At 39.7% G+C, this 27,939-nt stretch overlaps 1 protein-coding gene across 1 annotated transcript in view; it reads left to right on the top strand.

Moving 5' to 3' along the window:
* The window catches only part of mrps30 (mitochondrial ribosomal protein S30), a 30,898-nt gene extending 4,241 nt beyond the window's left edge, over nucleotides 1–26,657 (top strand). Inside the window, exons 2-5 of the mRNA XM_076269784.1 lie at nucleotides 2,791–2,936; nucleotides 23,988–24,093; nucleotides 24,198–24,374; nucleotides 26,317–26,657. Coding sequence (XP_076125899.1) covers nucleotides 2,791–2,936; nucleotides 23,988–24,093; nucleotides 24,198–24,374; nucleotides 26,317–26,576 — 689 coding nt within the window. The 3' untranslated portion in view covers nucleotides 26,577–26,657. The remainder of the gene's footprint in view (nucleotides 1–2,790; nucleotides 2,937–23,987; nucleotides 24,094–24,197; nucleotides 24,375–26,316) is intronic.
* The last annotated feature ends 1,282 nt before the right edge of the window (nucleotides 26,658–27,939 follow it).

Raw genomic sequence — 27,939 nt, 5'->3', positions numbered from 1 at the left:
ATAGATAGATAGATAGATAGATATTTTATTGATCCCCAAGGGGAAAATATGCATTGGATGCAGTCCTCTGTGATACATAGACAAAGAGCATCAAGATGAAGATCAGTGCTTTTGGTGCATTCAGAGCACCTCGGAATGACAAGGACCGCCCCCATGGCTACTTTGTTTTTCCGACAGCAAGTGTTCAAGTGCTTTGCCATCGAATGTGTGACAAACACGGATGCCACAACAAAGGGTAAAACATACACTCACTAATCCTAAACAAACAACTGTATTTGCTTAAAATATAGTGTAAGATGCTCGTGAAAGAAAGATATGCAGCTTTTCAAGTGATAAAAAGGGCAAATTCCCAAGTTCACATTAAAACTGTTGGACATGAAAGGCCACATGGACTACAAACGAACTACAACGTGACGACAAAAGTGATGACGAGCCCCTAACTGGGCAACTCTGTTAGCAAAATCTAGCCCCAGTTTCCGACCTCTGACTCACACATTACGTGACGTAAATGACGCGGAATGATGATGTTTTCACTCGGAGAAAGGTTTTTACGAAGCCCATGAACGCTAGGTTTGTCTCCATGTGATCTGGGAAAGAAGTTGGAAAATGAATGTCATATAGGAACATATTCAAGAAACAATGGGTTTCTAAAATTCAGTTCATCAAGGTATTTCACAAGATGACCATGTGTATTTCCATCACAAGTATTCATAACAAGGTTTGAGGATTCGTGGATCCAAGAGGCATTTGTAAAAAGATGATAAATCTTTAGTATTGATTTTTCTGCATCTGACAATGCACTGAATTTTAGAAACCCCTTTTTACTTAAATAATTATGAGACATAAAAACACCACAATATCAAAAACATAAACAAGCACACAACGATGGACAAGCACAAACAGACAAAACAAAAAAGAAAAGAAAAAACACTTATACACTTATAGAGGGACAAATATTACACAGATCAGATGTGCACAAACCAAAGCAGAAAGGATTAGCATAGGCCTACAGCAGACGTTTTAAAGATTCTGCAATATTTTGCCAAGTGTCTTGTGTCTTTTTCTGACGCTCCATTGATTCGCGCTGTAGAGAGCTCCATATAGACGACATCCAAGAAAAGTAGAGTCCATGTCCGTACAGACAGATCATGAGGTGGTTTCCAGCGAGTTGCAACCATTTTCTTAGCAGCTGTAAGTCCAGCATATACAGCACGCTTCAGCACTTTGGAGACGTTCAAGACTGACAGGTCGTTCAGAATCAAAACACTAATAGTAACAGGTACAGTGTTATTAATCAAGGTAGATAGATTGGATGCAATGTTGTTCCAAAACTGATGAACAGGAGAGCAATCCCAGATCATATGGAGATATGTACCTTGAGCTTTTAGTGGGCAGAAAGTACATAAAGGACTATTGATTATTTTCATGTGATGCATTTTCACAGGGGTAAGGTAAGTCCTATAAACGAAATTGTAATGGATCTGCTGGTGGTCTGGATTGCGTGAGACTTCTGTGATGTTAGACCATACGTCATGCCAATCAATTTCGTCAACCAGATCTGGGCAATCACGTTCCCAAATCCTCTCTACAGGGAGGCCAAAGCGGTGAGGTATCACCAGAAACTGATGACACCATACCCTTGGTTTTTGACTGTACAGAAAATAATTGTCTGATTGGATGGGTGGGCAGAGATTCTTGCCAGGGAACACCATATGCTTTAAGTGCTGATCTTAATTGAAGGTAGAAGAAAAAAGAGGAACGGGGCAGACTGAATGTGTTTTGCAAATCAGAGAACGGTAACAAGCCAGCCTCAGTAAATATGTCTTTTAGATAATGCACCCCCCTCTGTTCCCACTGTAGAGCCGCTATAGGTCTACCACCAATCAAAAGTGCTTTATTATTAAATAATGGAGAAAGTGTGCCAGTTACATGAATTATGACGATATGTTTCGACCAATCTCCAAACTTTGATGAGATGAGAGATAATGGGGCCAAACCGTAGCTGACATTGTTTAGCAGAAACAAAGAGAACATCATGTAAAGACCAAGGTGCTGTCATAGCACTTTCTAAAGTACGCCAGGAAACAGAGGCGTTTGGATCAAACCAGAAAAGGAGAGGTCTTAACACAAAGGACCAAAAATTAAATTTTAAGTTGGGAACTGAAAGGCCACCATCCTCCTTCCTCCTCTGTAAAGTAGACATCTTAATTTGCGGCCTTTTGCCTTTCCAAATAAATTTAGATATTGCTGATTGCAGTTTATGCCAATAACCATACGGAGGAGAAAGAGGTAGCATGGAGCTCACAAAATTAATCCTGGGTAAAACATTCATTTTAACCACAGAAATACGAGCTTGAATAGACATGGGGAGAGACATCCATTTTTCCATATCTTTCAAAACATTGCACTGAGCAACTGAATAATTATGTTTAACAATCTTATTTAAGGAGGGGAAAACTTCAATACCTAGATATTTAAATTGTTTAACAATGGGGGTGTTAACATAATATATAACTTTTTAATTAAAACCTTATGACAACATACTACTTAGGTTCTCAAAGGTTATTAGATTGTTCATTTATCCATCACAATATGTTGTTATTTCTTAATGAACAGGCAAACTCATATAATAAATTGTTTTCATTTGTTGGATAAATGAATGAAATGCATTTCTGTGTCGATGTACATACCCCTGAAGTGAAATTTGCTAGGTGCTTCGCTGTGTGGAAATTTAATTGAGTGTGTTGAGATTTAACTGAAACCTTGCATGTTTTTTTTTTTTATCCAAAGATTCTGACCCACAAGTAAATTTCTACTGGTTAAGAGGGAAGAGGATTATCCCAATGGGACATCGCCGAGGTCGATCAGAGCCCATCCGATTTCAGATTGATGACCAGCCACTGTGCCAGTTGAGGATACCTCATCAACTTCCAGAGGTACATTTTCATCATTACTCTAATCCAGTAGATTTTGTGTAATCAGTTAAGTGTCCTTAACATTCTTGAATTATGAATTTGCCAAACATTTTTTTTTATTAAAAAGGCAAGAGCCCATGATTGTAACACAGCACAATTATGAAGTATTTGGAAGTCATAAGGCTCTCTCTTTTCAGTTGTTGTCTGAGCTTATGTAAAGGCTGCTAGTTTTAATACATGAAAAGCCTCAGTATTGCACTGTATAGACCATAGACTGTATATATAGAACTGGACTGTGTGGCTGCATTCTGCAGTGTTCTATGGAATTGAAGCTGCCGAGGCGACGCCATCTTGGAAAATTTGGAGCCAATTTGAAGTGCGGCTGTGCAGAAAAAGTTGAAGCATGCGCAGTGAAGAGGAGTCGCGGTCAGGCACGCCCACTCAGTTGCCACTAAGCGAGTTAAACACGCCCCTTGTCAAGTGAAACCCGCCCCTTGTCAAGTGAAACCCGCCCCCTTCTCCTTTCCACAACGCAGGTCGACTCTGCGCCGAAGGCTAGCTGGCTGGATGAATTTTGCGGCTGTGAGTTAGCTAAACAGTACAAACAACAATCAGTTTGTTCTTGTCTGGTAAGTGTTCCGTATCAACTGAAAAGTTTTTTTTGTCTAGTGGTGTTCTTAAATACGTCTAAGAGAGCTTATTATGTTGGTTATAGACTGTGACAATTTAGTATGGTGAATACTAATGAGCTAACAACAGAAATACGGACAGCGAATTACATGCTAACGTTAGCAGCTACATTAACGTTACCGTTAACGGGAGGCTAAGTCGTTGAAGTGAAGATTAGCACACAGCTCCCGTAAGAGTCGATGCATGATATACTTGGTTTTATTAGTTGTTGCTGTTTTCAAATATCTCAATCTTAATGTATGCCATCTCAACATGGAGTAACCATTGACTGTACATGGGGATTAATGACACTATACAGTCAGTACAGTATATGATCGATGTGATAAAGCAACGGTATGATGTGATAAAGCAACGCAAGTTAACGTTAACGTAATGTGAAGCATGGACCTCATCTACCAGTCATGTTAATGTAACTACTAGCCAGTTTGCCAGCGTTGCATTTTTTCTAACGTTAACGACAGACACCTCTGTTAGAGCTACTTCTGTGATGGTAGGTCGGTAGCATAGATAGACTGTAAAAAATAGATCGGTAGGTCGGTAGTTGTAGACCGCATAAGTGAATGATCGATAAATGAAACGCCTGCATTAAACACTACGCCAAGAACCAGTCACTTCCCAGGGATATCGGTGAACATTTGAGAAAGACCTTAGTTTGTCATCTAACGTCCATGATCAGTCATACTGATAACGTTATTTTTCAAGCTGACGCAAGTTAATAACATTCACACCGCATATTTAAATGTGTAGTTAACATTAGGTAGGCTGTGAAGTTTATTGCACACATATTAATTCATTGGTATTACTAGTGGTGTTGAGTGCCTGATTAGATGCTTTGTAATGTTGTAAAATTGTCTGACTAACTTTATTGTAACTTTCCTTTTTGCAGGTAAGATATGGGTGATGGCTGAATGTACTGGAGGTGGCGGCAAGGTGGTCTCCATGGTCTACATTAGTCTGCAAGCAAGGGAATGCCTACGTGAAGTGGTTTGACTGGGGTGGTCTGAGGTGGCATGTCCTCCCCCTTTCTCCAAGTCCCCTGACATTATCATCCACCGTCACTGGATCAATCTGAAGCCCCTTATACATGGGACATGGCACAGCACCACTACGTTCTGAAAACACATGACTTTCAATAACTTGCGTGGCACCAAGAAAGGTCTGCCGCTGCTCTGAACCTTCTGTTAATGTGACATCATTCATACTTGAGGCTGTACACATCCCTTTGTTTCTATTTTCTTTATTGATGTCACCCAAACTTCAACTTTCTGTATGCCCCTGAACTCACACAAATTGTAAATTGCAATACGCCATTTAACCAGTGGTGTAGTCTAGTTAGTTAGTTGTAGTGGTGGGTATACTGTGAGCAACCCCAAATGTTATTAAATACGTATCCTTGCCTATTTTAAATGGGTATACTGAGATGATTATGCTTTTTAAATGGGTTTACTGTGTAGTCCTGTGTATCACGTAGACTATACCATACCACGGTCATTTAACTGCCTTGGTATTTAAGTCAGAGGCCATTGCTTAGTATTTAACTGTAGCCTGCACAAAGATGTAGACATTACAAGAATATTAATATCAGAATAATTATTGGTTGATACTAAATCAATATTAAATGTTTTTTTTTTATTTCTTTTGTGTGATATATCATTCAGAATGCTGCAACATGACTGGTCTTCAATCAGCCAAAGAGGACACATCGTAACTCCTCTCCTAGTTACTCTTCATTGGCTCCCTACAGTAGCCAGAATTAAATTTAAATCTCTCACTTTGGCCTATAGGACACTGACTGGATCTGCTCCTTGTTATTTTAATTCAATGATCAAGATATACATCCCCAACCGCCCACTGCGGTCTTCTGATGAGCGTCTGTTGTGTCGACCAGTCTTAAATGCTAGGTCAAATTCAAAAGTCTTCCTCAGTGGTTCCATGTTGGTGGAATGAGTTGCCCAGTGCTCTTCGTTCTTGTGATAGTTTTTGGTCTTTTAAGCACTTCTTATACATTATGGTTTGTATGCAGTAGTACTGTTTTATTTTCATTATAGGCTGTTGATTAATTTGACATTGTTTATTATTGATATTCTCCTTAATGTAGTCTTACCATGTTTTTGTTATTATATTATTGATTGAATGGGCATTATCATTTATTATTGCTTTCCCCCCTCATTTTCATTGTTTATTTCATTAGGCTATTGATTGATCCCTGTTTTAAGTATTATTAGGGCCCGAGCACCGAAGGGCGCAAGGCCCTATTGTTTTTGTAAGGATTATTATTAGGGCCCGAGCACCGAAGGGCGCAAGGCCCTATTGTTTTTGTAAGGATTATTATTAGGGCCCGAGCACCGAAGGGCGCAAGGCCCTATTGTTTTTGTAAGGATTATTATTATTATTATTATTATTATTAGGGCCCGAGCACCGACGGTGCGCGAGGCCGGGACGGCCTTGCGCACCGAGAGGTGCGAAGCCCTATTGTTTTTGAAAGGATTATTATTATTATTATTATTTGTTCACCTTTTTGCTATTTTTGAGGTGGTTAGCATGGATGAAAAGTCTTGGAATTTGGCACACACATCTGGTATCACAATGGCTACACAGGCATAAAAGCTTGGCCCCGGGCGTGGCCCAGGGACTCAGTAGCGCCCCCTTAGGTGATTGATCCAGTGGTTGGCACATACTTTCAGCTAGACACACCAAATTTTGTAGTTGTGTGTATCTCCCCAAGATGAACAACTTTTGTATGTACAATGCATTAGCCACGCCCAACAGGAAGTGAGGTATTTGGGATTTTGTGCGGACTAAAATGTGATGAATTGTGATGCCAAAAGAGGTGCTTCCCATAGCTGAAAACGCATGAAATTTGGCACACACGTCAAGAGGTACCGTGAATACACAGGGGAAAAGCCTTGGCACCGAGCGTTGCCCAGGAACTCCATAGCGCCCCCTTATGTCACTGTGACTTGTGGTTGGCATATAGTTTTAGATACACACAGCAAATTTGGTGGGTGTGTGTAACTCCCAAAAACAATCAACTTTTGTATTAACATGCCATTAGCCACGCCCACAGGAAGTGAGGTAATTGAGATTTTGTGCGTTGTGGACATGATCAATTTTAACGTACTCCTCCTAGACGGTTGATCCGATTCATGTCAAAGTTGGTATACATGACGCTGAAATGTTCCTGATTATAAATTGTGAAGTTTTTTTTTGATATGCTGTAATTTGACGAAATGGCGAAATTATTAATTTTAATACCCTTCCACATAAACAATAAATGTGTCATAATTCACCATGCATGGCTTGAAATGTTTTACATTTCACAGGTCATTGAAGACCCTGTTAATGATCATATTCACATGCCCATAATGCATGTTTGGCATAGCGCCACCAACTGGCAACAGAAAGAATGACAATTATACTGAAGTCACATGATCAATTTGAACATACTCCTCCTAGACGGTTTGCCAGATTCATTTGAAATTTGGCAAACATTATGCCAAGATGTCGCTGATGTTAAATTGTGAATGGATTTTGGAATGTTGTAATATATTTGATATGATTTTAATATCTCACCACATAAAAAAGAAATGTGTCATAAATCACAGTGCATTGAATGAATGGTCTGAAACTTCTCAGGTTAATAGATATCATGATTATGATGATATCCAGACACCCAATGGGCCTGCCTGGCATTGCGCCACCACCTGGCCAAGCAGGAAATGTGCCAGAAATGGACAATGCCTTAAGTGATTGATCTGAAACTTTATAAAATATTGAATATCATTATTGTGATGATATTCACGTGCATAATTCACAGGCCTAGCATAGCGCCACCTTCTGGCCAAGCAGGAAATGTGCCAGAAATGCTCTATGCTTTGAATAAATGGTCTGAAACTTTTCAGGTTAATAGATATTATGATTATGATGATATCCAGACACCCAATGGGCCTGCCTGGCATAGCGCCACCACCTGGTCAAGCAGTAAATGTGCCAGAAATGGACAATGCCTTAAGTGATTGATCTGAAAGTTTACAAACATTTTGGATATCATTATTGTGATGATATTCACATGTGTAATTTCAATGCCTAACATAGCGCCACCATCTGGCCAACCAAAAAGTGTATCAGAAATGTTCTTTGCTTAAAATGAATGGTCTGAAATTTCTCAGGTTAATATATATTATGATTATGATGACACCCAATGGGCCTGCCTTGCATTAAGCCCCCACCTGGCCAAGCGAGTAAATGTGGCAGAAAATAAAATACAAAAACAAATAGCACATGCATCAAATATGTACATTTCACAAACTCACCACATCGGTGCTTTGTTGGATTCCGACATGTCACGGGTTGCGGCCCGCAGGTGCTCGGGCCCGCCATTGCCGCTTGCGGCTATATTTAGGGCCCGAGCACCGAAGGGCGCAAGGCCCTATTGTTTTTGTAAGGATTATTATTCTGTATTATTGTTATTCCACTTTTTTGCTTTCCTGTTTTTGAGGTGGTTAACATGGTCAAAAACTCTTGAAATTTGGCACACACGTCAGGTGTCACGCATCGCAGTTAGGTACAAGAGCTTGACCCCGGGCGTGGCCCAGGGACTCGCTAGCGCCCCCTTAGGTGACTGATCCCGTGGTTGGCAAATATTTTGAGGTGGTTAACATAATCGAAAAGTCTTGAAATTTGGCACACACATCAGGTGTCACACAAAGCAGCTAGGTAAAAAAGCTTGGCCCCGGGTATGGCCCAGAGACTCGCTAGCGCCCCCTTATGTCACTGTGACTTGTGGTTGGCATATAGTTTTAGATACACACACCAAAATTGGGGGGTGTATGTAACTCCCAAAAACAAACAACTTTTGTATTAACATGCCATTAGCCACGCCCACAGGAAGTGAGGTAATTGAGAATTTGTGCGTTGTGGACATGATTTATTTTAACGTACTCCTCCTAGACGGTTGATCCGATTCATGTCAAAGTTGGTATACATGACGCCGAGATGTTCCTGATTCTAAATTGTGAAGCCTTTTTTTGATATGTTGTATTTTGACAAAATGGCGAAATTGTTAATTTTAATACCGTTCCACACAAACAATAAATGTGTCATAATTCACCATGCATGGCTTGAAATGTTTTAAATTTCACAGGTCATTAAAGACCATGTTAATGATAATATTCACATGCCCATAATGCATGTTTGGCATAGCGCCACCAACTGGCAACAGAAAGAATGACAATTATACTGAAGTCACATGATCAATTTGAACATACTCCTCCTAGACGGTTTGCCAGATTCATTTGAAATTTGGCAAACATTATGCCAAGATGTCGCTGATGTTAAATTGTGAATGGATTTTGGAATGTTGTAATATATTTGATATGATTTTAATATCTCACCACATAAAAAAGAAATGTGTCATAAATCACAGTGCATTGAATGAATGGTCTGAAACTTCTCAGGTTAATAGATATCATGATTATGATGATATCCAGACACCCAATGGGCCTGCCTGGCATTGCGCCACCACCTGGCCAAGCAGGAAATGTGCCAGAAATGGACAATGCCTTAAGTGATTGATCTGAAACTTTATAAAATATTGAATATCATTATTGTGATGATATTCACGTGCATAATTCACAGGCCTAGCATAGCGCCACCTTCTGGCCAAGCAGGAAATGTGCCAGAAATGCTCTATGCTTTGAATAAATGGTCTGAAACTTTTCAGGTTAATAGATATTATGATTATGATGATATCCAGACACCCAATGGGCCTGCCTGGCATAGCGCCACCACCTGGTCAAGCAGTAAATGTGCCAGAAATGGACAATGCCTTAAGTGATTGATCTGAAAGTTTACAAACATTTTGGATATCATTATTGTGATGATATTCACATGTGTAATTTCAATGCCTAACATAGCGCCACCATCTGGCCAACCAAAAAGTGTATCAGAAATGTTCTTTGCTTAAAATGAATGGTCTGAAATTTCTCAGGTTAATATATATTATGATTATGATGACACCCAATGGGCCTGCCTTGCATTAAGCCCCCACCTGGCCAAGCGAGTAAATGTGGCAGAAAATAAAATACAAAAACAAATAGCACATGCATCAAATATGTACATTTCACAAACTCACCACATCGGTGCTTTGTTGGATTCCGACATGTCACGGGTTGCGGCCCGCAGGTGCTCGGGCCCGCCATTGCCGCTTGCGGCTATATTTAGGGCCCGAGCACCGAAGGGCGCAAGGCCCTATTGTTTTTGTAAGGATTATTATTCTGTATTATTGTTATTCCACTTTTTTGCTTTCCTGTTTTTGAGGTGGTTAACATGGTCAAAAACTCTTGAAATTTGGCACACACGTCAGGTGTCACGCATCGCAGTTAGGTACAAGAGCTTGACCCCGGGCGTGGCCCAGGGACTCGCTAGCGCCCCCTTAGGTGACTGATCCCGTGGTTGGCAAATATTTTGAGGTGGTTAACATAATCGAAAAGTCTTGAAATTTGGCACACACATCAGGTGTCACACAAAGCAGCTAGGTAAAAAAGCTTGGCCCCGGGTATGGCCCAGAGACTCGCTAGCGCCCCCTTATGTCACTGTGACTTGTGGTTGGCATATAGTTTTAGATACACACACCAAAATTGGGGGGTGTATGTAACTCCCAAAAACAAACAACTTTTGTATTAACATGCCATTAGCCACGCCCACAGGAAGTGAGGTAATTGAGAATTTGTGCGTTGTGGACATGATTTATTTTAACGTACTCCTCCTAGACGGTTGATCCGATTCATGTCAAAGTTGGTATACATGACGCCGAGATGTTCCTGATTCTAAATTGTGAAGCCTTTTTTTGATATGTTGTATTTTGACAAAATGGCGAAATTGTTAATTTTAATACCGTTCCACACAAACAATAAATGTGTCATAATTCACCATGCATGGCTTGAAATGTTTTAAATTTCACAGGTCATTAAAGACCATGTTAATGATAATATTCACATGCCCATAATGCATGTTTGGCATAGCGCCACCAACTGGCAACAGAAAGAATGGCAATTATGCTGATTTCACATGATCAATTTGAACATACTCCTCCTAGGCGGTTTGTCAGATTAATTTGAAATTTGGCAAACATTATGCCAAGATGTCGCTGATGTTGAATTGTGAATGGATTTTGGAATGTTGTAATATATTTGATATGATTTTAATATCTCACCACACAAACAGGAAATGTGTCATAAATCACAGTGCATTGAATGAATGGTCTGAAACTTCTCAGGTTAATAGATATCATGATTATGATGATATCCAGACACCCAATGGGCCTGCCTGGCATAGCGCCACCACCTGGCCAAGCAGGAAATGTGCCAGAAATGGACAATGCCTTAAGTGATTGATCTGAAAGTTTACAAACATTTTGGATATCATTATTGTGATGATATTCACATGTGTAATTTTCATGCCTAACATAGCGCCACCATCTGGCCAACCAAAAAGTGTATCAGAAATGTTCTTTGCTTAAAATGAATGGTCTGAAATTTCTCAGGTTAATATATATTATGATTATGATGACACCCAATGGGCCTGCCTTGCATTGCGCCCCCACCTTGCCAAGCGAGTAAATGTGGCAGAAAATAAAATACAAAAACAAATAGCACACGCATCAAATATGTACATTTCACAAACGCACCACGTCGGTGCTTTGTTGGATTCCGACATGTCACGGGTTGCGGCCCGCAGGTGCTCGGGCCCGCCATTGCCGCTTGCGGCTATGTTTATTATTATTATTTGTTCACCTTTTTGCTATTTTTGAGGTGGTTAGCATGGATGAAAAGTCTTGGAATTTGGCACACACATCTGGTATCACAATGGCTACACAGGCATAAAGGCTTGGCCCCGGGCGTGGCCCAGTGACTCAGTAGCGCCCCCTTAGGTGATTGATCCAGTGGTTGGCACATACTTTCAGCTAGACACACCAAATTCGGTAGGTGTGTGTATCTCCCCAAGATGAACAACTTTCGTATGTACAATGCATTAGCCACGCCCAACAGGAAGTGAGGTATTTGGGATTTTGTGCGGACTAAAATGTGATGAATTGTGATGCCAAAAGAGGTGCTTCCCATCGGTGAAAACGCATGAAATTTGGCACACACGTCAAGAGGTAATGTAAATACACAGGGGAAAAGCCTTGGCACCGGGCGTTGCCCAGGAACTCCATAGCGCCCCCTTATGTCACTGTGACTTGTGGTTGGCATATAGTTTTAGATACACACACCAAATATGGTGGGTGTGTGTAACTCCCAAAAACAATCAACTTTTGTATTAACATGCCATTAGCCACGCCCACAGGAAGTGAGGTAATTGGGATTTTGTGCGTTGTGGACATGATCAATTTTAACGTACTTCTCCTAGACGGTTGATCCGATTCATGTCAAAGTTGGTATACATGACGCCGAGATGTTTCTGATTCTAAATTGTGAAGCTTTTTTTGATATGTTGTAATTTGACGAAATGGCGAAATTATTAATTTTAATTCCCTTCAACATAAACAATAAATGTGTCATAATTCACCATGCATGGCTTGAAATGTTTAAAATTTCACAGGTCTTTTAAGACCATGTTAATGATAATATTCACATGCCCATAATGCATGTTTGGCATAGCGCCACCAACTGGCAACAGAAAGAATGACAATTATACTGATGGCACATGATCAATTTGAACATACTCCTCCTAGACGGTTTGTCAGATTCATGTGAAATTTGACACATTATGCCAAGATGTTGCTGATGTTAAATTGTGAAGGGATTTTTGATATGTTGTAATATATTATGGTTTCAATATCTCACCATATAAACAGGAAATGTGTCATAAAGTCACAGTGCATTGAATGAATGGTCAGAATCTTCTATTATGATATTATGATTATGATGACATCCAGACACCCAATGGGCCTGTCTGGCATAGCGCCACCACCTGGCCAAGCAGGAAATGTGCCAGAAATGGACAATGCCTTAAGTGATTGATCTGAAACTTCATACAATATTGGATATCATTATTGTGATGATATTCACATGCGTAATTCACAAGCTTAGCAAAGCGCCACCTTCTGGCCAAGCAGGAAATGTGCCAGAAATGTTCTATGCTTTGATTAAATGGTCTGAAACTTCTCAGGTTAATAGATATTATGATTATGATGATATCCAGACACCCAATGGGCCTGCCTGGCATAGCGCCACCACCTGGTCAAGCAGGAAATGTGCCAGAAATGGACAATGCCTTAATTGATTGATCTGAAAGTTTGCAAACATTTTGGATATCATTTTTGTGATGATATTCACATGTGTAATTTTCATGCCTAACATAGCGCCACCATCTGGCCAACCAAAAAGTGTATCAGAAATGTTCTTTGCTTAAAATGAATGGTCTGAAATTTCTCAGGTTAATATATATTATGATTATGATGACACCCAATGGGCCTGCCTTGCATTACGCCCCCACGTGGCCAAGCGAGTAAATGTGGCAGAAAATAAAATACAAAAACAAATAGCACACGCATCAAATATGTACATTTCACAAACGCACCACGTCGGTGCTTTGTTGCATTCCGACATGTCAAGGGTTGCGGCCCGCAGGTGCTCGGGCCCGCCATTGCCGCTTGCGGCTATATTTAGGGCCCGAGCACCGAAGGGCGCAAGGCCCTATTGTTTTTGTAAGGATTATTATTATTATTATTATTATTATTATATTAACTTTGTCTCAGAGCGTTTTCCTTTTTTGAGGTGGTTAACATGGTCGAAAACGCTTGAAATTTGGCACACATATCAGGTGTCACGCAAAGCAGTTAGGTACAAGAGCTTGGCCCTGGGCGTGGCCCAGGGACTACTCAGTAGCGCCCCCTTAGGTGATTGAGGCAGTGGTTGGCACATACTTTCAGCTAGACGCATCAAATTCGGTAGGTATGTGTATCTCCCCAAGATGAACAACTTTCGTATGTACAATGCATTAGCCACACCCAACAGGAAGTGAGGTATTTGGGATTTTGTGCAGACAAAAATGTGATGAATTGTGATGCCAGAAGACGTTCTTCCCATCGGTGAAAACGCATGAAATTTGGCACACACGTCAAGAGGTACCATGAATACACAGGGGAAAAGCCTTGGCACTGGGCTTGGCCCAGGAACTACATAGCGCCCCCTTATGTCACTGTGACTTGTGGTTGGAATATAGTTTTAGATACACACACCAAATTTGGTGGGTGTGTGTAACTCCCAAAAACAATCAACTTTTGTATTAACATGCCATTAGCCACGCCCACAGGAAGTGAGGTAATTGAGATTTTGTGCATTGTGGACATGATCAATTTTAATGTACTCCTCCTAGACGATTGATCCGATTCATGTGAAAGTTGGTATACATGATGCCAATATGCTTCTGATTCTAAATTGTGAAGCTTTTTTTGATATGTTGTAATTTGACGAAATGGCGAAACTATGAATTTTAATACCCTTCCACGTTAACAATAAATGTGTCTTAATTCACCATGCATGGCTTGAAATGTTTTACATTTCACAGGTCTTTGAATACCATGGTAGTGATGATATTCACATGCCCATAATGTATATTTGGCATAGCGCCACCACCTGGCAACAGAAAGAATGGCAATTACATTGATGTTACATGATCAATTTTAACATACTCCTCCTAGACGGTTTGCCGGATTCATGTGAAATTTGGCTAACATTATGCCAAGATGTTGCTGATGTTAAATTGCGATGGGATTTTTGATATGTTGTAATATGTCATGATTTTAATATCTCACCATATAAACTGGAAATGTGTCATATAATCACAGTGCATTAAATGAATGGTCTGAAACTTCTCAGGTTAATAGATATCATGATTATGATGATATTCAGACACCCAATGGGCCTGCCTGGCATAGCGCCACCACCTGCTCAAGCAGTAAATGTGCCAGAAATGGACAATGCCTTAAGTGATTGATCTGAAAGTTTACAAACATTTTGGATATCATTATTGTGATGATCTTCACATGTGTAATTTTCATGCCTAACATAGCGCCACCATCTGGCCAACCAAAAAGTGTATCAGAAATGTTCTTTGCTTAAAATGAATAGTCTGAAATTTCTCAGGTTAATATATATTATGATTATGATGACACCCAATGGGCCTGCCTTGCATTACGCCCCCACCTGGCCAAGCGAGTAAATGTGGCAGAAAATAAAATACAAAAACAAATAGCACACGCATCCAATATGTACATTTCACAAACGCACCATGTCGGTGCTTTGTTGGATTCCGACATGTCACGGGTTGCGGCCCGCAGGTGCTCGGGCCCGCCATTGCCGCTTGCGGCTATATTTATTAGGGCCCGAGCACCGAAGGGCGCAAGGCCCTATTGTTTTTGTAAGGATTATTATTATTATTATTATTATTATTATTATTATTGTTATTCCACTTTTTTGCTTTCCTGTTTTTGAGGTGGTTAACATGGTCAAAATCTCTTGAAATTTGGCACACACGTCAGGTGTCACGCATCGCAGTTAGGTACAAGAGCTTGACCCAGGGCGTGGCCCAGGGACTCGCTAGCGCCCCCTTAGGTGACTGATTCCGTGGTTGGCATATATTTTGAGGTGGTTAACATGGTCAAAAACGCATGAAATTTAGCACACACATCAAGTGGTACAGTGAATAGACAGGGATAAAAGCTTGGCACCGGGCGTTGCCCAGGAACTCCATAGCGCCCCCTTACGTCACAGTGACTTGTGGTTGGCATATAGTTTTAGATACACACACCAAATTTGGTGGGTGTATGTAACTCCCAAAAACAAACAACTTTTGTATTAACATGCCATTAGCCACGCCCACAGGAAGTGAGGTAATTGAGATTTTGTGCGTTGTGGACATCATCAATTTTAACGTACTCCTCCTAGACGGTTGATCCGATTCATGTCAAAGTTGGTATACATGATGCCGAGATGTTCCTGATTATAAATTGTGAAGTTTTTTTTCGATATGTTGTAATTTGACGAAATGGCGAAATTATTAATTTTAATACCCTTCCACATAAACAATAAATGTGTCATAATTCACCATGCATGGCTTGAAATGTTTTAAATTTCACAGGTCATTGAAGACCATGTTAATGATAATATTCACATGCCCATAATGCATGTTTGGCATAGCGCCACCAACTGGCAACAGAAAGAATGACAATTATACTGATGTCACATGATCAATTTGAACATACTCCTCCTAGACGGTTTGCCAGATTCATTTGAAATTTGGCAAACATTATGCCAAGATGTCGCTGATGTTAAATTGTGAAGGTATTTTTGAATGTTGTAATATATTTGATATGATTTTAATATCTCACCACATAAACAGGAAATGTGTCATAAATCACAGTGCATTGAATGAATGGTCTGAAACTTCTCAGGTTAATAGATATCATGATTATGATGATATCCAGACACCCAATGGGCCTGCCTGGCATAGCGCCACCACCTGGCCAAGCAGGAAATGTGCCAGAAATGGAAAATGCCTTAAGTGATTGATCTGAAACTTTATAAAATATTGGATATCATTATTGTGATGATATTCACATGCGTAATTCACAGGCCTAGCATAGCGCCACCATCTGGCCAAGCAGGAAATGTGCCAGAAATGCTCTATGCATTGAATAAATGGTCTGAAACTTCTCAGGTTAATAGATATTATGATTATGATGATATCCAGACACCCAATGGGCCTGCCTGGCATAGCGCCACCACCTGGTCAAGCAGGAAATGTGCCAGAAATGGACAATGCCTTAAGTGATTGATCTGAAAGTTTACAAACATTTTGGATATCATTATTATGATGATATTCACATGTGTAATTTTCATGACTAACATAGCGCCACCATCTGGCCAACCAAAAAGTGTATCAGAAATGTTCTTTGCTTAAAATGAATGGTCTGAAATTTCTCAGGTTAATATATATTATGAATATGATGACACCCAATGGGCCTGCCTTGCATTAAGCCCCCACCTGGCCAAGCGAGTAAATGTGGCAGACAATTAAATGCAAAAATAAATAGCACACGCATCAAATATGTACATTTCAGAAACTCACCACGTCAGTGCTTTGTTGGATTCTGACATGTCACGGGTTGCGGCCCGCAGGTGCTCGGGCCCGCCATTGCCGCTTGCGGCTATATTTATTATTATTGTTATTCCACTTTTTTGCTTTCCTGTTTTTGAGGTGGTTAACATGGTCGAAACCTCTTGAAATTTGGCACACACGTCAGGTGTCATGCATCGCAGTTAGGTACAAGAGCTTGACCCCGGGCGTGGCCCAGGGACTCGCTAGCGCCCCCTTAGGTGACTGATCCCGTGGTTGGCAAATATTTTGAGGTGGTTAACATAATCGAAAACGCATGAAATTTAGCACACACATCAAGTGGTACAGTGAATAGACAGGGATAAAAGCTTGGCACCGGGCGTTGCCCAGGAACTCCATAGCGCCCCCTTACGTCACAGTGACTTGTGGTTGGCATATAGTTTTAGATACACACACCAAATTTGGTGGGTGTATGTAACTCCCAAAAACAAACAACTTTTGTATTAACATGCCATTAGCCACGCCCACAGGAAGTGAGGTAATTGAGATTTTGTGCGTTGTGGACATGATCAATTTTAACGTACTCCTCCTAGACGGTTGAACCGATTCATGTCAAAGTTGGTATACATGACGCCGAGATGTTCCTGATTATAAATTGTGAAGCCTTTTTTTGATACGTTGTAATTTGACGAAATGGCGAAATTATTAATTTTAATACCCTTCCACATAAACAATAAATGTGTCTTAATTCACCATGCATGGCTTGAAATTTTTAAATTTCACAGGTCTTTGAATACCATGGGAGTGATGATATTGACATGCCTATAATGCATATTTGTCATAGCGCCACCACCTGGCAACAGAAAGAATGGCAATTACACTGATGTCACATGATCAATTTTAACATACTCCTCCTAGACGGTTTGTCACATTCATTTGAAATTTGGCAAATATGATGCCAAGATGTTGCTGATGTTAAATTGCGAAGGGATTTTTGATATGTTGTAATATGTCATGATTTTAATATCTCACCACATAAACAGGAAATGTGTCAAAGTCACAGTGCATTGAATGAATGGTCTGAAACTTCTCAGGTTACTAGATATTAGGATTATGATGATATTCAGACACCCAATGGGCCTGCCTGGCATAGCGCCACCACCTGGCCAAGTAGGAAATGTGCCAGAAATGGACAATGCCTTAAGTGACTGATCTGAAACTTTATAAAATATTGGATATCATTATTGTGATGATATTCACACATATAATTCATATGCCTAGCATAGCGCCACCATCTGGCCAAACAGGAAATATGCCAGAAATGCTCTATGCTTTGAATGACAGTTTTGAAACTTCTCAGGTTAATAGATATTATAATTATAATGATATCCAGAGACCCTATGGGCTTGCCTGTCATAGCGCCACCACCTGGCCAAGCAGGAAAATGTGCCAGAAATTGGTAATGCCTATATTGGTTGATCTGAAACTTTGCAAAATATTGGATATCATTATTGTGATGATATTCACATGTGTAATTCAAATGCCTAATATAGCGCCACCATCTGGCCAAAAAGTGTATCAGAAATGTTCTTTGCTTAAAATGAATGGTCTGAAGTTTCTCAGGTTAATATATATTATGATGATGATGACACCCAATGGCCCTGCCTTGCATTGCGCCCCCACCTGGCCAAGCAAGTACATGTGGCAGAAAATAAAATACAAAAACATATAGAACACGCATCAAATATGTACATTTCACAAACGCACCACGTCGGTGCTTTGTTGGATTCCGACATGTCACGGGTTGCGGCCCGCAGGTGCTCGGGCCCGCCATTGCCGCTTGCGGCTATATTTATTATTATATTAACTTTGTCTCAGAGCGTTTTCCTTTTTCCTTTTTTGAGGTGGTTAACATGGTCGAAAACGCTTGAAATTTGGCACACATATCAGGTGTCACGCAAAGCAGTTAGGTACAAGAGCTTGGCCCTGGGCGTGGCCCAGGGACTCAGTAGCGTCCCCTTAGGTGATTGAGGCAGTGGTTGGCACATACTTTCAGCTAGACGCATCAAATTCGGTAGGTATGTGTATCTCCCCAAGATGAACAACTTTCGTATGTACAATGCATTAGCCATGCCCAACAGGAAGTGAGGTATTTGGGATTTTGTGCGGACTAAAATGTGATGAATTGTGATGCCAGAAGACGTTCTTCCCATCGGTGAAAACGCATGAAATTTGGCACACACGTCAAAAGGGTACCATGAATACACAGGGGAAAAGCCTTGGCACTGGGCTTGGCCCAGGAACTCCATAGCGCCCCCTTATGTCACTGTGACTTGTGGTTGGAATATAGTTTTAGATACACACACCAAATTTGGTGGGTGTGTGTAACTCCCAAAAACAATCAACTTTTGTATTAACATGCCATTAGCCACGCCCACAGGAAGTGAGGTAATTGGGATTTTGTGCATTGTGGACATGATCAATTTTAATGTACTCCTCCTAGACGATTGATCCGATTCATGTGAAAGTTGGTATACATGATGCCAATATGCTTCTGATTCTAAATTGTGAAGCTTTTTTTGATATGTTGTAATTTGACGAAATGGCGAAACTATGAATTTTAATACCCTTCCACGTTAACAATAAATGTGTCTTAATTCACCATGCATGGCTTGAAATGTTTTAAATTTCACAGGTCTTTGAATACCATGGTAGTGATGATATTCACATGCCCATAATGTATATTTGGCATAGCGCCACCACCTGGCAACAGAAAGAATGGCAATTACATTGATGTTACATGATCAATTTTAACATACTCCTCCTAGACGGTTTGCCGGATTCATGTGAAATTTGGCTAACATTATGCCAAGATGTTGCTGATGTTAAATTGCGAAGGGATTTTTGATATGTTGTAATATGTCATGATTTTAATATCTCACCATATAAACTGGAAATGTGTCATATAATCACAGTGCATTGAATGAATGGTCTGAAACTTCTCAGGTTAATAGATATTATGATTATGATGATATCCAGACACCCAATGGGCCTGCCTGACATAGCGCCACCCCCTGGCCAAGTAGGAAATGTGCCAGAAATGGACAATGCCTTAAGTGATTGATCTGAAACTTTATAACATATTGGATATCATTATTGTGATGATATTCACACATATAATTCACATGCCTAGCATAGCGCCACCATCTGGCCAAACAGGAAATATGCCAGAAATGCTCTATGCTTTGAATGAATGGTCTGAAACTTCTCAGGTTAATAGATATTATAATTATGATGATATCCAGACACCCTATGGGCCTGCCTGGCATAGCGCCACCACCTGGCCAAGCAGGAAAATGTGCCAGAAATTGGTAATGCCTTTATTGGTTGATCTGAAACTTTACAAAATATTGGATATCATTATTGTGATGATATTCACATGTGTAATTCACATGCCTAATATAGCGCCACCATCTGGCCAAAAAGTGTATCAAAAATGTTCTTTGCTTAAAATGAATAATCTGAAATTTCTCAGGTTAATATATATTATGATTATGATGACACACAATGGGCCTGCCTTGCATATTGCCCCACCTGGCCAAGCAAGTAAATGTGCCAGAAAATAACATGCAAAAACAAATAACACACATATCAAATATGTACATTTTACAAATGCACCACGTCGGTGCTTTGTTGGATTCTGAAATGTCATGGGTTGCGGCCCGCAGGTGCTCGGGCCCGCCATTGCCGCTTGCGGCTATATTATTGTTTTGTATTTGTTAAGGGTAAGGCCATCCTTAAAAATATTTTCGTTTGCCGTAACCCGACCGACTCTGTCAATTTAGAACCGACCCACATATTTATTTTTTTCCCCTTTTAGTCCGACCGACTTGCCGGTTGTAAACTTGCGTTAAGACCGACCGATATTTTTTTTTACTCTAAACAACCAATACAAATAAAATACTTTAATTATTTATTTTAGTAGGCCTAAGTATTGTGAATATAAATTGCCTACATACAAACGTAGGCTCTCTTAAATAAAACCCTGTGGCGTCATCTGTACACCATTGGTTTACGCATGTCACACTATGGCCTATACGCTTCGTTTCATTTACACAAACATCTCGACAACGCTCGAACTTGGCACGAAGTTCTGGAAGAACTGTGCCCAGAATCTTTTCCCATCCCGTCTCCCCTCTGGTCTAACGGTGACCGTGTTGAAGAATTGAAATTGGTTGTGGTCTATTCAGTATTTCTCAAAATATGGGTCTGCAACGTGGAGACTGATGGTCTGCGGAGTCGTGGAGTGAAATTAGGCCCGGTGCTTCGTCTGATAATTTGCTGCGAAGTTGATCAAGATACCGCGGGCCGACAAAAAAAAGAAAACAAACATTTCTGCTATCGATGTCATTAAACATGGAGCCATGCAATAAAGTGGTGGTATGAGCGTTCATTCAATGCAGGCGTCTGCGCGAGAGAAACTGAAACAAATCAATAACGTTGGTATCAAAGCTTTGCTTCAACCTGTTGAATGCTATTTAATTGTTTAACGACACTTGATAGAACAACATTGATTTTTGGAACTTCCATAGAAACAGAGCAGAGACTGTATAATACACTGTATAGCACTGAGTATTGTATAGTCAAATTTGAATATAACGTGGCCAATAGCTATTGTAGCCTTCTTTCTATCTGTTCATCAGATCAACAGATCAGTGATTTACGCCTATCTGCTCGTCAAAAAAGCTGGTATTGTGTTTCCTGAATCCTTACATTCAGGCATTCAAATTAAACTTCATTAAAAAAACATGTATTTTTTTTTCTCCATACCAATGTATGATGCTTGCATGAGGGAAACATCCCAAAACAATAGCACCCATATAATTGCTGCTGTTTTGAGAAGTATTTCTTTTCTTATGCAAGCATCATGCAACCATGCAAAAGTAATGAAACTAATTATATCTTACATTACTAAAGCAGTCCTCTGATGTGCATGTCACAAAATATTTAAGTGAAAGTGCATGTATAACAATCTAGGCATAATAATGATTGTGATAATGATAATGACAATTTGATTTGGAGGGAGTGGGGTTGGGTACGTGTAGATGAGCCCTATGACCCCAAAGTCTGCCATGACTGGGCCTCAGGTCAAAGAAGTTTGAGAAAGGCTGGTCTACATAACCTGCATCAGATTGAGGTTTGCAGTGATGCGCCTGAAGGCACGGGTTGAGGACCCAGTCAGTTACGTCACAATATATACAATTGTTTAAATTCATACCTACGTAATCACCATGACCAAAATTTTACTTTTTTTTTACTTTGAATCTTGAAAAAAAAAATATTGACCTACCTACCGACCCATTTTTTTATTTTTTTGTCTGTTACTGCAAACAAGAATATTTTTAAGGATGGCCTAACCATCATCATCATAATGTGGTATTTTCTTATGCACTTGAAACAAAGAATAAAAATGTTTCTTTAAACGTAGTACCACTTTAAACACATCACACATTGAACAGCAAAGTAGCTTCCTGATTATGTGTAAAATGTTTACAGAGTATCCTGATGTAGTAGATCCATGTTCTCATATTTTTACAGCTGACATGAAGGCTGCAGTATTACATTTTTGATTTATAATGGAGCACCCTCTCTGGTGAAAGACTAGCAAGCATGTGGTAGAGGCATACGATTACAGACATATTGAGAGAGCCTATCAATGAGTTGTCGCAGTTTTCAATTTAGACGTATTATTTTGAAATGATGTGTAAATCCTCCCGTAGACGTACATCACTGGCAAGACCTGATCAAATCATACCAATGCAAAATGCTTCTCCAGCAGTGCAATCGCAGGTAACAACGATACCTTAACGCATTTTCAGATACCGCTGTTCTGAGCATACTAAGCAAATTGGCCATTTGTAACTTTGAATCCCTCCTCACGTTAAGCTATGGTCCAATAATGTGTTCACTAAAACACAAGTAACGTTGTCGCTAAAGTAGCTAAAGCCAGCTCCAAAAGTCACACACTAATTTACATATCAATTACGTCACCAGGTCGTGACCCTGCCCCCCCCCCAAAAAAAAAAAACGGTGATGGCCCTTTAATTCCCCTTTACACTTGTTTGCTTTTCTCCTAGACCTACTGAAATAGGCAACTTTAAGAGCCTAATTTAAATATATTTAATTTAATATACTTGTGGTAATTGATACACTTTACACTTCTGTACATCTTGTCATAGTATACACCAGAATGAGCATTAAGTGGCTGAAAAGCAGTCATTTCCAACCTATTCCCAACTGCTGCATTTGCTTTGCACAGCTCTCAAAAAGTCTCCAAGAACGGCAGAAAAAGTAGCTAGATTTGTCGCTAGTCGCTTTTTACAAAAAAAAGTCGCTTGGGGGGGGTCTGAAATCTCGCTAAATATGGCGACAAAGTCGCTAAGTTGGCAACACTGCTATCAATATGTATTTAGTCAGACTGTGATAAGATATAGCCTAATGATGATAACAGCAACGCTTCTTTAGGTTAGATTATGTGTCGAAATCAGGTGTCGTTAAAATAAGTGAGCGATGACGTGGTAGTGTCTGCAGCCTAGACGGTAAAACTTAATGGACAAAGCGTTGTGTCTGCAGCCAGCCAGCTGTCAATCATAGGTGTAAACACGCCCTTTTTAGATTTGTTAATATAACATTAAAAGAAATAATTTCAGCGAGAAAAGAAAAATTGTGTATTGAAGCATCTTGAAAACTATTTTTTCAAATAAAAAGTTGTTGATACAAAAATTGTTTTAGGCGCTCGCATCACTCTTAACAGATGGCACACTGTCCAGTTCTATATATACAGTCTATGGTATAGACGGGTCACTAAATGTACTTTTTTTCACCTCTGTCCCAAATTCTACTTTCCACTGTCCCATACTTAAAGGAGCATTTCACCGCTGGAAAGATGAATGTGTATTCACATTGGGACATTTATGTAGTAGAAATGTGAAATATATTTTGAAGTCAGTACCTTCTTGACCGAGAAAAAGCGGAAAATGTATTTTTGGCTCGTGGATGAAAGCCAATAACTCTCAGAATTCACTTTGCTTTGCTGCCATAAATGGGTACTCCCTCAGGAACTAACGTTACCACACAGAGGGACTCATTCATGTTATTTTCTACAATCATTGTTTTATGTTACACTCAAGATAAACCGGCTTGATGGGCTATTTTATTTGTCTCAATTAAAAAACAATTAATCTTTTATTTGTTCACCAGTTTGTCCCATTGAGGAGTGAAGTTCCTGTCGAAGTCCCAGTCATGAATCTACTGCCTGACCGGCTACCATTGTTTAGGAGGCAGTATGAGAACAATATTTATTTAGGTATGTTCACCTAACCAAAAAAGAACAGTATTGGGTGCATAAATGGTCTTCAGTACTAGTCCTTTCCTGCTCTGAGTATTCTAAAAGTGTTTTCTGTGTCATAGGTTCAAAGGTCGATGACCCATGCTGTTACGGACACACACAGTTTCATACAGTACCAGTTCATTTGCACAGAGCACAGAAGAGCAAACAAACATCCGAAGACCAGGTAGAAGTTACCTTGCGGGCAAATGCCATTGCCAGCCTCTTTGCCTGGACAGGAGCTCAGGCAATGTATCAAGGCAAGTCAAACCTAACTCTGCAAAATGTAGAATGCATTATGGAGAAATTAATGCATGACTGTGTTTGTTATTAAAATGTGATACTTCTAATCATTTGTGTTCAGTGTAAAGAGAAAATATTTAGGGGGAATAAGCATCTTGCCAGACTTAAGATTTTTATTTTGTCTCACAATGACTAAAAAGTAACGTGAATGAAAAATAATAATACCAAATGAAAGACATCAATCTGTGAGATGTGTTCTAATTTGATTCGATTTTCAAATGATTTCATTGTAATATTACTGACCATTAACTTAGTGAGCTGTGCCTGTACATATGATAACTTGCCCTTGTATTAAGTAATAAGTTAAGTTTGTATTAAGCAAATAAGAACAATTCATTGTTAATGTAGATTTTTTTATATTTATTTGATTTAATATCCAGAATAAAAGAACATGAATAACCAACATTTTTTTACAAAAAAAATGGTGAATCATAACCCATCAGTAAAAGTAATGATTTAGGCCATATCTTTGTCTTTGGAGACAATACACATATAAAAAATAAATTTGTGAATGCACCAGTCCCTACAACAGATCTCGCTTTAGGCAAAACACTTGCTGGGCACGGGAGAATAATTCGCAAGCTGTTGCAGGATTATTTGGATAGCCTACTATGTACACACACGTGGGCATGCTTTTTAATCGTGTAGACTATTACGACCAAATTGGAATCAAAGCACATTCTCCTCATGTAGGCTACCCTACACACGCACTTCAAACAAACAAACAAGCGTCTCATTCTCACGCATGTATAGCCATAGGCAAAACTGTATCGCACCGGTGTTAGGTTGGTAGCCTAATGATTAACCTATGATTAAGGCCCAATTCACACCAAAGAACATTCTATAAACCAGCAACTTGCTGCAACATTCTAAAACCTTGCAACTGTGACTAGACGACGTGCAACATCTAATTCACACCATTGCAACTCCTTTCTGCAAGGGTTTTGTCTCATTGCGAATCTTTGGTGTGAATTGGGCCTTAATCATCCATGGCACAGAATGATTTTTTGTAGCATGTGCTACAAATATGTTTAGCTACCACCTTAGACACATCTCTCAAAGTGCGCTCTGTCTTTGGCTTAAATCGGGATGTAGGCTAGATCACGGGTGCATTAATAAATCTACGTTGCGAATAGTTGACGCAGATTATTCACGTTGACGAATTTATGTAATTGATTACGTCGACTAATCGTCCCAGCTCTAGCCATGCTAAAAAAAAAACACAGAAAACTATGTTTAAACAGGATATGACGGAATATCTACATAGATTTTTTACAGAGTTGTATTAGCATGGGATGAATTACTCTGGACTGTTTTACAGAAAATAAAAGGTATATGGCATATTTTATTTTAACCAAAATTGTAACAAAACATAAAAATAGTAGTTTAATTTCAAATAAAAGCCTTTCAAATTTCTTTGCCTCTAGGTGTGTGTGTGCTGTTGCACGCAACATACTTCTACCACCTTTGGGAATAGTGGGGGTTCACAAATCACTGGCGGGTCATTCCACGTCAGTTCAACCAGATCCCACACACTTAGGTTTTAAAAAAATCTGAAAAAATTACCAGGTGTACCTATGTAATGCGTGCTGGTACATAAATAGGAATAGCAAAATCGTCACATTTGGTCTGGATGATCCGGATTTTTTTGAGACCTAAGTGCGTGGGCCCTGGTTGAATTGACGTGGACCCTGGCAGTTTATTTTGGAGGTCGTGGGCTGAAAAGTTTGGGAACCCCTGCTCTAACGCAGTAGTTATTATGACATTAGTAGACTACAGGTAAAATGTAAGTCTGTCATTATTGCTACAGTACCTGAATAATAAATGAGCTGCCTATTGTATGTTTGATCTCAATACAGTCTTAACTGCTGCATGTTAATTTTTGTTGTCTTCCATAAGGTTTCTGGAGCCATGAAGACCTGGATAGGCCATTTGTGTCTCAGGCAGTAATTACAGATGGAAAGTACTTTTCCTTTTTCTGTTATCAACTGAATACTTTAGCCTTGACAGATGAAGCTGATGTGGACAATCCAAGGAAGAACTTGTGCTGGGGTACAAAGAGAATGCAGCTCTATGAAAACATTATTGGTAATGATGTAATTGGATTAGATGACCATGTACTAAGACTCCTGATCCAGTTTCTTTTGAATGGGGCCTAGTCCAGGAAAACCAGGATTTACTGTTTTTTGTGGTACCTCTGTATGTTCTGTTTGCATAACATTAAACAAAGACATTTTGTATTTTTTTTTCTTTTTGAATTTTAATCAAGGTTTTGCTTTTTGCTTATTGAACCATATCAAAATTATGTGTCATGGCCTGGCCATGGTGTCGTCATTTGTGGGCATGGCCTATTATGACCACGGTCAATATTTTCTAACTGACTATATGCCGAAGAAGGCTCTCAGCCAGCACATATATTTCCAGTGGAGCATCAGATGTGTTGTAGTGGCTATTGTTTTAATGTTACCTTTCTTTTAGAGAAGTAATGCAGCATAAAGATAGCCTGACGAGCCACCCACATCAAGATCTGGGGACTCACCATTCGCAGTGCTCAGTCCGAGGGGTTGTCTTTCAAATTCCCTCTACACGCAATAGGATAGCGCTACAACTTATGAGTCCCATGCGTTTTCCCACCAGCTCACAAGCCAACGGACAGTTTCTAGACTACTCTGCCAGCAAATTACATTTGCTGCCGCTATGGGTGCGTCTAGATTTTTAGGCTAGCATAGATACACAAAAGAAGCAGAATATAACAGAAGATGCTCTTACAACCCAGCTGACACTCCACCGGAAATACAGTATATGTGCTGGCTAAGAGCCAGCTGGCATATAATTAATATAAAGGTACAAATCATATTTACTATCACGGCAACATTCTTTGGAGAAAAAAACAGTTATATCCTAGGTCCTAGAAAATATTAGAAACAAAATGTAATAGCAGGGTTCCTACTCATTTTCCTTTTCAAAATTCCATGCTTTTTTTCTTGGTGTTTCTGACTGTGACAAAAAAAAAGTACGGGCAAAGTATTGTTAATGAGGCAAAATCTATTTGCAATGTAATAATTTTTGTAGTTCCACTACATATTGACATTTTCTACCTAAAGGGGCACACGGGGCAACTCTTTGGGCAATGTTTCTGAGCGACACTTTACCATTGAGATTGGGCAACATAATTTCTACGTTTTGAGATCATCCAATCAGGGTCCTAGCAATGACAATTACATGACCATCTGTGAGCTGAAATTTTCAACAAAGATGGCAGGGTCACAACAGTTCGTTAAGTGTTTATGTTGAAACCCAAACTGGGCATTTTACCTCATCAAATGCTTAATAAAATAACTAACATCTATTTTTATGTGCCGAGGTTAAAAAGACCTTGTGTTTTCCTCCAGTAAACTGTTAGCTACCATTGCTCCATTGAGATTGAATGGGATTTAGTGTTTTGCTAACAAAGTTATCGCAAGTTGCCTGTTGCCCTCGTCTGTTGCAAGTTGTCTGTTGCCCTGTGACTCACCTGGTTCC

Source organism: Alosa pseudoharengus, unplaced genomic scaffold, assembly GCF_046254945.1.
Source record: "Alosa pseudoharengus isolate Yale_2024_CS ecotype anadromous, Long Island Sound unplaced genomic scaffold, YU_APseudo_1.1 YU_APseudo_1.1_scf_6, whole genome shotgun sequence".
Taxonomy (NCBI): domain Eukaryota; kingdom Metazoa; phylum Chordata; class Actinopteri; order Clupeiformes; family Clupeidae; genus Alosa; species Alosa pseudoharengus.
Note: the sequence above shows the minus strand (reverse complement) of the source record. Positions and strands in the feature narration are given on the sequence as shown.